At 35.8% G+C, this 14,075-nt stretch overlaps 1 protein-coding gene and 1 pseudogene across 1 annotated transcript; both read right to left on the bottom strand.

Annotated features, from left to right (window-relative positions):
- Positions 1–3,098: 3,098 nt before the first annotated feature.
- Positions 3,099–4,082, bottom strand: LOC145076533 (expansin-B15-like). Its single transcript, XM_079022369.1, has 3 exons — positions 4,017–4,082; positions 3,511–3,700; positions 3,099–3,421 (listed from the first exon to the last, which is right to left on the bottom strand). Exons 1-3 carry the CDS (start codon positions 4,080–4,082, stop codon positions 3,099–3,101), a joined length of 579 nt encoding a protein of 192 aa, XP_078878495.1.
- Positions 4,083–7,503: 3,421 nt separating this feature from the next.
- LOC145076532 (expansin-B15-like) lies at positions 7,504–8,625 on the bottom strand (annotated as a pseudogene).
- Positions 8,626–14,075: the final 5,450 nt, after the last annotated feature.

Genomic DNA, 14,075 nt, shown 5'->3' with positions numbered 1-14,075 from the left:
GACCATGTGGGGAGCCCATGACATCCTGGAGTAAGACCATGGGGAACCCACAACTTCCTTATATGTTTGTATGCATGGCTTATATGGTTTATGTAGCTTTTATAGCTAATGTGGATCATTTGATTATGTGGATTGTGTGAGGTATGCTCTGGGGAATTCACTAAGCATTAGCTTACTGTTTGTTGGTTTGTTTTAGGTAATTCTGAGCCTAAGGGAAAGGGCAATGCTTGATGGCGCGACATGCACTCTCTCATGCTTTTTTATGGGACACTCTGATATTTAAAATAAAATTGTTGATGTTATGAATTTGAAAACAATTGTTCTTGAGATTTTGTGGTTTATTGGAAATGTTTTGATTATTTAAAAATGAAAATTTTCTTTTTATAATTTGGTCGTTACATTAATAAATGACAATAAATGATTTATTGATATATTAAGAGAATAATATATTAATTAGAAATATTATTATTATTTAATTAAAAACCAATCATAAATTAATTTCAATTAATTTTGTTATTAATTAGATTAATTAAAGTGCAAGGATTAAAGTTGTAATTGTTCAATAGTTGAACATAGGGGTTCCAAAACCTTCCCCAAGGTGGTGGACGGTTTTGGGGAGAAATTATAGGGTTTCTAAAATATCTCTTAAAGATAATTAAGTAGTTGGATTATTACCAAATTTAAAATAATAATATTATATTCCAATTACGGTTTCCAAAGCCTCTTGTATCAGCTATAAATAGGGTCTCTTGGCATCACATTTTCAGCCATCACTTCTACTAAGAGAATAGTCGAAAATCATATCCCTTTCCTATCTCTTCAAGTTTCCTTAGTTGTTAGGGTTTGGGCGTGAGAAAAATTTCACATATGTCCTTGCAAACATTAGGAATTACGTTTGTATCCTTTCAAAGTTTATAATTACGTATATATCCTTCTTAACCTATTAAAATCACATTTATATCAAATCTTATAATTTAATGAGGTATTAATCAATTTAATACCAAAAAATATATTTAAAAATCAAAATAAAAGGTGACTGTATTAAATTACCCTTTCCAAATTATTAATAAATAGAAGTAAATAGATTTAATTAGCATTAAACCTAATTAAATATGACAAAATTGTTGGATTAGTGGTGAGGCTTCAACTGGTAGTAATTGGTGAGAACAGGAGGGGGAAATCGTGCGTTACAGTGATTTAGTCGTGAACAGGGGAGGCTGTACCTAGGTCACAACGATGAAGAGTTGTCGTCGAATTGGGTTTTCAAAGTAGTTTGGCATGAAGGCGACACTGGTTTACAGCTGATGGTCGTCGATAGAGGGTATATGAGAGAAGAAGGTGAGGCAAATGGTGAAAAGGATGGTGTATGAATCGATTAAGTAAAGAGAAAAAGGCCTTGAATTGGATTAGTTACACGCTTAATTGAATAAAATTATTTTGGATTTAATTGTAAAGGGTATTTTGGTAAAGTTATATATAGTTTTGAATTTTATATAACTTTTATAATATTAAAATCCTGTAATTCTAATTAAAATATAGGGTTGGACAAATACGTAAATGTTATAGTTTTAAAATGACATATCTTCGGTAAAGTGGTGAGGCTTCAACTGGTAGTAATTAGTGAGAACAGGAGGGGGAAATCGTGCGTTACAGTGATTTAGTCGTGAACAGGGGAGGCTGTACCTAGGTCACAACGATGAAGAGTTGTCGTCGAATTGGGTTTTCAAAGTAGTTTGGCATGAAGGCGACACTGGTTTACAGCTGATGGTCGTCGATAGAGGGTATATGAGAGAAGAAGGTGAGGCAAATGGTGAAAAGGATGGTGTATGAATCGATTAAGTAAAGAGCAAAAGGCCTTGAATTGGATTAGTTACACGCTTAATTGAATAAAATTATTTTGGATTTAATTATAAAGGGTATTTTGGTAAAGTTATATATATTTTGAATTTTATATAACTTTTATAATATTAAAATCCTATAATTCTAATTAAAATATAGGGTTGGACAAATACGTAAATTGTTATAGTTTTAAAATGACATATACGTAACTTAATATTTTATAAGAACATTCTTAAAGTTTGGAAGGATATATATGAAATTTTCCCTTGGGTGTGAACCATCAAAGACACGAGATTTCTGGTGCTTGCTTCCAAGAGTTTTTGAAGAATGATTTGATTATTTATTTACAAAAAATAACTAAAAGGTATGTAAACCCTAACCTTTTATTATTTTCGAAATTTCTAGGGTTTCCATACTAGGGTTCTTTGATGTTCATGATTTATAGCTTTCAATAGTGAAACCATAGATCTAATTAGGTTGCATGTGAACTTAAGGGTTAAGTGATTTTCCACCGCATGAATTTTGTAACCTTAAAAACCTAACAAAAACTTCCGACAACCCCCTACTGTCTTCGCCCATATATACAACCATGTCAATAAGGGACAGTGGCGTTGCCATGCCAAGTATGACTTGAAGTTGTGACTTTGGGAAGACCAACGGTATAAGGGATTGATAAGTCATCCAAAATGGTAGACGAGCCAATAATTTTGACGACAACAGGGTCTCATGCGTGGTCTCCCAAAACTTTTAAATGTTTGAATCACGCATTACATTGCATATGTTACAACATGGGATGATTTTATACTATTGATATATGGAAATTGTTCAGAATAAAATATATATTTTTGTTTTAATATGACATGTACTGAGATTTTAGATGTTGGAGATAAATAGAAGTGATTTGGATCACTTACATGGAATTTTGGGAAAGAAAAAAGCTTATTTTTGGGAACTTAAAAGTGGAAAGCATCATACTAGCTACTATTTTTGTGTATTGTAAAAGTCATAATTAAACCCCTTGAATCTTATAATTATCTAACGACAAAAATAACATAAATGGAATAAGTCTTGGCTAAACATTATGCTTTGTAAACATAAATAGTATTTTAAAATGATATAATTAAAAGGTAGGGTCTTACACATAACCATCTTAAGGATCAACCTTCTAATTTCTAGATGGCATAAATTATAGTCAAACTAAGCTAAAAATGTTACTTCTGTTTTGATCCAATTAATCTATCGATAAATGTTGCTAGCAGCTAAAAGTTGACGTTTGAGAAATACGTTTGACCAGGTACAAAGCCATTCGGAACGGCATTAGAAGTTACCACTACCTTGCCGGTTGGAGACTTGAGCCTGAACGAGTATGGGCCATGGAAAGATGGGCTGACGTCGGCTTCCCAAACCGCACCCCAAATATTCTTTATTGGAACAAACTGTTGACTACCAGGCGAAGCTATCTCCACTGACCTAAGTCCACCATCACCATCTTCAAACTCAATTGCAGTTGCGAACCAGCTAGGGTTTGTCTTTGCATCAATCTTGAAAGCGATCTTTGTTTTCCCATAGTAGCATGGCACCCAACACATGTACGTAGCTAGACTGTCTTATTAGATAATGATCTTTGTTATATATACTCAATCACTTGTTTAATAAAATCATGCACGTACCTTCGATATTGAATATCAACTTGGCCGAGATTATGGAGGTTATCAGCATGTCCTGGATTCGCCATTGCACCAAAAGCAGTCCCGCTTAAATCAAAATGGAATGGAACATTGTTACATGCACCTGGGCACTCGTCAGTTATTGTTACATTAATAGGGTTCGGAGAGCAGTATGGCTCTCGGTTGCATTTAATCTAAGAAGAATTAACCACAATAGTGTCTTGATGGGTGTTTTGACCTCATGCATGGATTCAGACTCTTGAAAAGGTCTTAATGGGTTGTTGGGAAGATATGGAACATGCAAAGGCACAAAGTTGCCAAATTTATGCCTTAGAACGTCTTAATGGACTCAGATTTAAAGATTGGACATTAGAACATCGAGTATTAAGCACTTAATGGAAGATGTGCTTAATTTGTTTGTACGATGGGCATATATTAGCATGTGCAGCGCGTATAGCTTAGGGACTCAGTACCCTGCACATACTAGGGTGGTACGCTAGGCGTACACACCTCAGATGGGCTTAGACTTGTTTTGAGATTGTAATCCCTTTGGGACTTAATCAATCTTTGGGCCATGTCACATTTTGAGTTAATGGGCAAACTTATCTCTTTTGGGCCACGGTTACTATGGTTGGGCTTTATTGGGCCATGAGGCCTATTAATGATTTTGGACATCGACTTTGGGCCCATTAGCAAAGGAAGACCTTTTGGGCCATTGTGAAAGAACTTGGGGTTTGGGTTCTTCGATTGGATAATGTTCAGCCCTAACCTAGGGTAATGGTATTATTATACAACACGGGTGTTCGCGGACTGTTAGGAGAGCATCTTTCGGATTCTGCAGATAGAGGTGAGTCTCCTCACCATACTAATGGGTCAAAGGCACCAAGGCTGCCCATTTTATGATATATGGTACACTTGTTGATGTAGTGTTATGTGGCATGGTAGTTAGTTGGTTATGTGTTAGGAGGTATGCTAGTTGTATATATGGTATACTTGTATGGAAAACCATGGGAAAGCCCATGACACCTGGATGTAAGACGATGTGGGCAGCCCATGGTTTTCCTATTAAAGACCATAGGGGGAGCCCATGACACCTGGTTGTAAGACCATGTGGGGAGCCCATGGCACTTAGGTGTAAGACCATGTGGGGAGCCCATGGCATCATGGAGTAAGACCATGGGGAACCCACAACTTCCTTATATGTTTGTATGCATGGCTTATATGGTTTATGTAGCTTTTATAGCTAATGTGGATTATGTGATTATATGGATTGTGTGGGGTATGCTCTGGGGAACTCACTAAGCATTAGCTTACTGTTTATTGGTTTGTTTCAGGTACTTCTGAGCCTAAGGGAAAGGGCAATGCTTGATAGCGCGACATGCACTCTCTCATGCTTTTTTATGGGACACTCTGATATTTAAAATAAAATTGTTGATGTTATGAATTTGAAAACAATTGTTCTTGAGATTTTGTGGTTTATTGGAAATTTTTTGATTATTTAAAAATGAAAATTTTCTTTTTAAAATTTGGTCGTTACATTAATAAATGACATAAATGATTTATTGATATATTAAGAGAATAATATATTAATTAGAAATATTATTATTATTTAATTAAAAACCAATCAGAAATTAATTTCAATTAATTTTTTATTAATTAAATTAATTAAAGTGCAAGGATTAAAGTTGTAATTGTTCAATAGTTGAAAATAGGGGTTCCAAAACCTTCCCCAAGGTGGTGGACGGTTTTGGGGAGAAATTATAGGGTTTCTAAAATATCTCTTAAAGATAATTAAGGTGTTGGATAATTACCAAATTTAAAATAATAATATTATATTCCAATTAAGGTTTCCAAAGCTTCTTGTATCAGCTATAAATAAGGTCTCTTGGCATCACATTTTCGGCCATTACTTCTACTAAGAGAATAGTCGAAAATCATATCCCTTTCCTATCTCTTCAAGTTTCCTTAGTTGTTAGGGTTTGGGTGTGGGAAAATTTTCACATATGTCCTTGCAAACATTAATAATTACGTCTATATCCTTTCAAAGTTTATAATTACGTATATATCCTTCTTAACCTATTAAAATCACATTTATATCCAATCTTATAAGTTAATGAGGTATTAATCAATTTAATACCAAAAAATATATTTAAAAATCAAAATAAAAGATGATTGTATTAAATTACCCTTTCCAGATTATTAATAAATAGAAGTAAATAGATTTAATTAGCATTAAACCTAATTAAATATGACAAAACCTCAAACAGGTAAAAACTAAACCTCAAAAACGTGAAATCTTCAAGACTTTCATCACGTTGTTTTCTTATTCTAGTCGTGAGAATTGGGGCTCCTAAGCATATATATACCCTAAAGCAAACTTAAACAATAATTTTGATATTTGAAACCAAGAAAGATGATCCAAACCAACAAAGTGTGAAATTGGGTGCAAATGCAAAACCTTAACAACACAAATCACAGGGAGATTAGAATTCGGGTTCTACTTTGGGATTTTATGTTTACTGCAGCAAGGGAAGTCGCCTTCATGCCAAGCTACTTCGAAAACCCAATTCGACGTCAACTCTTCATGGTTGTGACCTAGGTACAGCCTCCCCTATTCACGACTAAATCACTATAACACATGATTTCCCCCTCCTGTTCTCACCAATTACTACCAGTGATGGTCGTCGATAGAGGATATATGAGAGAAGAAGGTGAGGCAAATGGTGAAAAGGATGGTGTATGAATCGATTATGTAAAGAGAAAGAGGCCTTGAATTGAATTAGTTACACGCTTAATTGATTAAAATTATTTTGGATTTAATTGTAAAGGGTATTTTGGTAAAGTTATATATAGTTTTAAATTTTATATAACTTTTATAATATTGAAATCCTGTAATTCTAATTAAAATATAGGGTTGGATAAATACGTAAATGTTATAGTTTTAAAATGACATATACGTAATTTAATATTTTATAAGGACATTCTTAAAGTTTGGAAGGATATATAGGAAATTTTCCCTTGGGTGAGAACCATCAAAGACACGAGATTTATGGTGCTTGCTTCCAACAGTTTTTGAAGAATGATTTGATTAGTTATTTACAAACAATAACTAAAAGGTATGTAAACCCTAACCTTTTATTATTTTCGAAATTTCTAGGGTTTCCATATTAGGGTTCTTTGATGTTCATGATTTATAGCTTTCAATAGTCAAACCATAGATCTAATTAGGTTGCATGTGAACTTAAGGGTTAAGTTATTTTCCACCGCATGAATTTTGTAACCTATAAAACCTAACAAAAACATCTAACAACCCCTTACTGTCTCCGCCCATACATACAACCATGTCAATAAGGGACGGTGGCGTTGCCATGCCAAGTATGACTTGAAGTTGTGACTATGGGAAGACGAAGGCTATAAGGGATTGATAAGTCATCCAAAATTGTAGAGGAGCCAACAATTCCGACGACAACGAGATCTCATGTGTGGTCTCCCAAAACTTTGCATTACATTGCATATGTTACGACATGGGATGATTTTATAGTATTGATATATGGAAATTGTTCAGAATAAAATATATATTTTTGTTTTAATTTGACATGTACTGAGACTTTAGATGTTGGAGATAAATAGAAGTGATTTGGATCACTTACATGGAATTTTGGGAAAGAAAAAAAGGCTTATTTTTGGCAACTTAAAAGTGGAAAGCATCGTACTAGCTACTATTTTTGTGTATTGTAAAAGTCATAATTAAACCCCTTGAATCTTATAATTATCTAACCACAAAAATAACATAAATGGAATAAGTCTTGGCTAAACATTATGCTTTGTAAACATAAATAGTATTTTAAAATGATATAATTAAAAGGTAGGGTCTTACACATAACGATCTTAAGGATCAACCTTCTAATTTCTAGATGGCATACATTATAGTCAAAGTAAGCTGAAAATATTACTTTAGTTTTGATCCAATTAATCTATCGATAAACATTGCTAGCAGCTAAAAGTTGACGTTTGAGAAATATGTTTGACCAGGTACAAAGCCATTCGGAACAACATTAGAAGCTACCACTACCTTGCCGGTTGGAGACCTGAGCCTGAACGAGTATGGGCCATGGAAAGATGGGTTGACGTCGGCTTCCCAAACCGCACCCCAAATATTCTTCATTGGTACAAACTGTTGACTACCAGCCGGAGATATCTCCACTGAACTAAGTCCACCATCACCATCTTCAAACTCAATTGCAGGTGCGAACCAGTTAGGGTTTGTCTTTGCATCAATCTTGAAAGCGATCTTTGTTCTACCATAGTAGCATGGCACCCTACACATGTACGTAGCTAGACTGTCTTATTAGATAACGATCTTTGTTATATATACTTAATCACTCGTTTAATAAAATCATGCACGTACCTTCGATATTGAATATCAACCTGGCCAAGATTACGGAGATTATCAGCTTGTCCTGGATTCGCCATTGCACCAAAAGCAGTCCCGCTTAAATCAAAATGGAACGGAACATTGTTACATGCACCTGGGCACTCGTCAATTATTGTTATAGTAATAGGGTTCAGAGAGCAGTATGGCTCTCGACTGCATTTAATCTGAGAAGAATTAACCACAATAGTCAAGTTATATATATATATATATATATATATATATATATATATATATATATATATATATATATATTTGTAATCATAATCAAGAAAATCACTTTGGGATTAACTTCTTCACCTAATAACAATCCCCACATCCTTTTCCTTGTAAATAAATCCTAGAATTTCCTGCTGCTATCATGGCTGAGTATGGTGGTGACTGTACATCATTAGCCCAATTAGCCCATCCACAAGCTCCTCCTGTAGATATATTTGATAAAATGAATACTAATATTCTTCACAAGTAATGAGATTTTTTTCCCGAAAATGAAACAAATTATATCGAGATTTTGTTACCACTTCCAGCGCCTCTTGGATCTCCATACCATGTTCCTAGAGCTGGTGAAAACCCATCTCCATTTGCAAAGAGGTCATCGCTTGAACACAAAGAATTGCTTGCAAAAAGAGAAGCAATTGAACACACAAAAATGAAAATGGAAAATGGGTTTTGAAGGTTGAACGCCATTTTACTTTGAATATGCTCGGTATTCTTTTGGTATTTATATTGGTAACAAGAATGTGATAATTAATATTTTTATTTAGTTGTCATAATTGTAGTCCTTGAAATACTCTCGGTATTTAATTTTCAACATTTCTATTTTTATATCTTCATAGTATGTTCAAAATATCAGTAAGTAAATTTTCTGTTGAGAAAGGTATTTCAGTATTTGCTGAGTCTAAATTTATTGTGAACATTGTTATCGCAAATAAGTCAAGAATATAAACATTATACATAAGTTAGTTTGTGGGAATTTGTAAATACAATTATATAGGTAATCTCTTTTTTCATAATTATGCAACTCGTTTTCATTTTAAGTTATCAAAATTAACTGTAGTATCTATTCACTAAGTTTTCAAAAGTAATTAATATAAGTTTATGTCAGGTATTAGTAAGTCTTGAATTTGAATCAAAGCTGCCATTTATTTCATCATTTAAAGTAAGCAGTATCTATTCACTAAGTTTTCAAAAGTAATTAATATAAGTTTATGTCAGGTATTAGTAAGTCTTGAATTCGAATCAAAGCTGCCATTTATTTCATCATTTAAAGTAAGCTTTCATATTTCTTCCATATCTATTTAAGATTAATTAAATCGTACTTCAACGTTAATAATATTAGTACTACCTTCTGTCTGCCGGTTATGAAAGTGAAGTTCGAATTAGTCCGTAAATCACCCAACCAAATTTAAAAATGCTCCAAAGGTTGATGTTCTCATCAGCCTCCACCACAACGAAGCCGGGGGTGTTGTGAAATTGAGCATTTATGGAGTTAAGATGCTATTTTGCAACTCATATGGGTGATGGTGGCTTGGGTCATTGGTTTTTAAAGACAACGAGATTAGAATTTTACAATGTCGTGTTTATTCAGTATAATCATTATGTAGATAAATCTCTCTTAGTGCATCCTAAATGGGGTTATATTTTGTAACTAGGTGTGACCCATATATTATATGGATTATTTAAAAAAATTAAATATAAATGTCTAAATATTTAAGAACTTTGGATTTATAAAAAATAAGAAAAATAATGAATTATTAAAATTGATTTTTTTATCTTTTAAATTTAAATAAATAAATAAAATACACTAATGAGCTTTAATTTGGAAATTTTGAAATAATAAGCTAAGTCCATTAATTAAATTGATATTCATTTATTAGTACATTTATTTTAATTATTATATTGAAATATTATATCACTACAAGAAACGAGACCTATAGGGATGACAAATGTCGTCTCTATAGGTTATAGAAAGTCGTCTCTATAGGTGGTTGTGACGACAATTCGTCTCTATAACATTTGTCGCTATAGCCCCGTCGCAATAGATAATTTGGGTCGTCGCTATAGATATCGTCGCCATAGGTACCTTTTAGAGACGACATATCGTTGTTATTGGTTTGGGGTTGTCATCCCCATTGCTGGACCTATAGAGATGACAAGTCGCCCCCATAGATAGACCTATAGATACGGCATGTCGTCTCCATAGCTAGACCTATAGCTACGAAATGCCGTCTCTATAGATATTATATAGAATTTACATTCAACTTCTATTTTTGTTTACTTTTCCAGTTTCCTCAAATACAAAAGCGCAAAAACACTAAATTTAACTACAAAAACATTAAATCATACAATATCAAAACATTTGAACATCTTATACAATTGTTTACTAAAACATAAAACATAATTTGGAATCGTATAAAAGTTTCATACAATATCAAGAAAACTGATTGTGTAGCCATGTTTACTTGTTTGCACCACCATCTTCAGACTTGAAAATATATAATTGGGAGAAGCTCATGACTTGGAGAAACTTTTGCAAGTAAGATGAAACCAAGATGGTTTTCTGATTTTCAAAAGACTAAAGACCAAATACCAGATATTCCGACTTGTGACATCTTTTGAGTGACCAGTTAACTTCTTCATAACTGAAGGTGGCTCAGAAACAGTACAAACTGTCAAAGTTCCATCCGTTGCTCCAAATGCATGTAAATCAGAGGTCCTATTCCCAAACTTTATTACAGTAACCGGAGAAATGTTATAAAAAATAAATAAATGTAACAATGATAAAACAAGGATTGGGGACAAATTGATCCTAGAAAATTAATTATGCATGGATTTGCATTGATCAAATATGCAATGCATTCCCACAAAATAATATGCAGGTTCAGCTTTTTTACGTGACTGATTCGTTTCACTTAAATTTGATCTTATACTGTTTGTGCGAATCACTGTTTGGCTTTCACTTGGATCCTATAAAACAATTTAACACCTCAAAATATATAGTATAATAATCAAAAGGTGTTTGTATATGAAAATAAAGAAATGAAGCATACCCTACTAAAACTCCAGCTGTTTATGTCATGTGTAATGGAGGTTGGACCTGAAGATGGTGCCCATTGCCCACTGATGAATCAACCATTAAATTAACATGATGTTAGAATTATATCAAATCAAGATTCATATTACACTCTAGACTCTACATGTAGTTGCACATTCATGATTAATGTACTACTTGAAGCTTGTGTATTTGCATTGATCAAACCACATTAAATTCCTGAAAGAACTTGTGTAATTATGGATTTTTGTAAGTAATTTTGGCGTGTATGTTCATATGGTGAACCCAATCATCAAAATTACATAAATTTGAAGCAGACGCAAGTAGAAAATCAAGTAAAAATGGCAATTACCTGGTTCCAAGGCTATTTAGGTGGCTAGGTGACTACAACTTCATTCAATTCTCCAGCCTGGTAATCAAATTGCGACAAGACACAAGCCTTTGCCATTGCATCTCCAAGCCTACACACATGACAATTGTGCAATTTAAAAGCATAATAAAGAAGTATGCATACATGAATTGCACTAAAACCAAGTACACACACAAGAATCGCATGAAGGAAGTCGATAGTAAGAATTATAGGTTTTAGAAGATTACTGAGTTGTACATACAACAGATTGACATGATTTCAGATAACTTTGTTTACATCACAGAGTTATAGAGATTTGTAAAAAAAAGATGAGGTTCAACAATAATATGAACACGAAGAGTGTGACATTTCGATGGGGCCCGGATCAGCAGTCGACTTTTGAGGCCCTTAGACAGAGGTTATGTGAGGCTCCAATTCTCGTACTACCTGAGGGGCTGGATGATTTGGTAGTGTAATGTGATGCATCGATCTCGGGGTTAGGTGCAATAATGATGCAGAGAAGGCATGTGATTGCATATGCCTCAAGGAAGTTGAAGCCTTACGAGGCGAACTACCCCAGTCACGACATGGAATTGGAGGCAGTGGTGTTTTACCTCATGATTTGGAGGCACTATTTGTAGGGAGTTCGGTGCACCAACTTCACTGACCACAAAAGTTTGAAGTATTTGATGGATCAATATAACCTAAACATGCGACAGAGGAGGTGGTTGGATGCACTGAAAGGTTATGATTGCGAGATCTTTTATTATCTAGGGAAGGCCAATATGGCGGCCGATGCCTTGATCCACAAGACGATGGGTTCTTTGATTAGGAACGTTTGTTTGAGGATGACGGTGGTCTCTCCACTTCTAGATATGATCAAGAAGGATCAAGTGGAGGGCTTGAAGAAAGAGAACTGGAAGATAGAGCGAATTCAGGGTCAGTTTCCCTTGTTTGTTCGGGATAGTCGAGGTCTTCTGACACAATGTGGCCAGGTGTGGGTATCGGTAACCGAGGGTGTGAGATAGAAGATCCTGGAGGCGGCACACAGATCCAAGTTCTCTATTCACCCGTGGGCCACAAAGATGTATAGGGATTTGAGATTGACTTATTGGCGGCCCTGGATGAAGCAGTAGATTGGATGGTTCATGGAGCAGTGCTTGACCTGCATGAAGGTCAAGGACGAACACCAGTGGACTCACAACAAGTTTCAACCAATACCCATTCCTATGTGGAAATGGGAAAAGATCACCATGGAATTCGTCACGAAGTTACCGAGGACGGCGAGGGGTGTGGATGCCTTATGGGTTATTGTGGATAGATTGACGTAGAGTGCCCACTTTATTCCGATCTCCGAGAGCATCTCCGTTGAGAAACTAGCAAATATTTATGTGCGAGAGGTGGTAGTTAGGCATGGGGTGCCAGTGTCGGTGGTCTCTGACCGGGATGTCCGATTTACATTTAGATTCTGGAGGAAGTTCCACAAGGAACTGGGTACTCGGTTACATTTCAGCACAGCTTACCACCCCCAGACAGATGGCCAGAGTGAGAGGAAGATCCAGACACTGGAGGATATGCTTCGAGCAAGTGTATTGGACTTTAGAGGGAGATGGGATACATACCTGCCATTAGCAGAGTTTTCATATAACAATAGTTATCATACTAGTATCGACCGACACCCGTTTGAGATGTTGTATGGTCGGAGCCTCGGAGTGTAGGACCCTTATTTTTTGGGGCGAGGTTGGACGCTGAGTCATGGGGACCACCGAGGTGGTGCTCAGGACTACCAAGTTGATTTAGCAGGTGCGCGACCGTCTGTGAGTCGCTTAGAGTCGTCAGAAAAGCTATGCTGACCAGCGCCGATCAGATCTTGAGTTTCAGGTGTGGGACTTTGCTTTATTGAAGGTGTCGCCATGGAAGGGAGTCATCAGGTTTCGAAAAAGGGTCAAGTTAGGGCCCCGATACATTGGTCCATTTAGGGTTTCTACCAGGGTGGGAAAGGTGGCTTACCGTTTGGATCTGCCGGACGAGCTTAGCCAGATTCACAACACCTTCCACGTGTTTTTGCTTCGGAAGTGTGTCACTGATGAGGCCACAGTTATTTGATTGGACGACATTCAGGTTGATGAGAGCCTGAACTATATTAAGAGAACCATTGCGATTTTAGATAGATAGACTAAGGTTCTTAGTAACAAGGAGGTGAAGCTGGTGAAGGTGCAATGAAAACACCAAAGAAGCTCCAAAGGGACATGGGAGCCGAAGGATAAGATGCGGGAGCATTACCCCGATCTATTTGCGTCTACGGACTTTGAGGACGAAGTCTAGTCCAAGTGGAGGAGAGTTGTAACACTCCAAATTGGGTATTACTGTTTAGACCCTTGAAATGGAAAAGATGGCATAAAAATTCCCTTAGTACGCGAGGCGTACTCCAAGAGTACGCTTAGCATACTAAGGATGCATGAACGCGGAGGGTGGCCGCATACGCAGGGCATACATATAGGTACGCGGGACGTACGCGACAGAGGGCCACAACCCTAATTCTCGGACTTGACACATATTTAAACACCCTTAAGCCTCTTGGACAAAACCCTAATCAGCCTCCATAGCCTCATTTCACCCTTTTACATCAGAGATACCTTGTGAGAGTGCTTTTGAGCTTAAGGACTGTATTTGTGGCCATTTTAGGGTTCATTCAAGAAGAATGAATTTCTAAGAAAGCTTGGAGTGGCATTGGGC

The sequence above is a fragment of the Lactuca serriola genome, chromosome 9 (assembly GCF_051521515.1).
Source record: "Lactuca serriola cultivar US96UC23 chromosome 9, Lser_US96UC23_V15, whole genome shotgun sequence".
NCBI lineage: Eukaryota > Viridiplantae > Streptophyta > Magnoliopsida > Asterales > Asteraceae > Lactuca > Lactuca serriola.
This window is presented reverse-complemented; position numbering and strand designations above follow the sequence as displayed.

Coding starts and splice junctions, on each gene's coding strand:
- LOC145076533 (XM_079022369.1), bottom strand. CDS start 4,082: ATGGCCCAAAGATTGATTAAGTCCCAAAGGGATTACAATCTCAAAACA. Junction 3,701..4,016: donor CAAGTCTAAGCCCATCTGAG/GTGTGTACGCCT, acceptor AATTCTTCTTAG/ATTAAATGCAACCGAGAGCC. Junction 3,422..3,510: donor AGTTGATATTCAATATCGAA/GGTACGTGCATG, acceptor CGTACATGTGTT/GGGTGCCATGCTACTATGGG.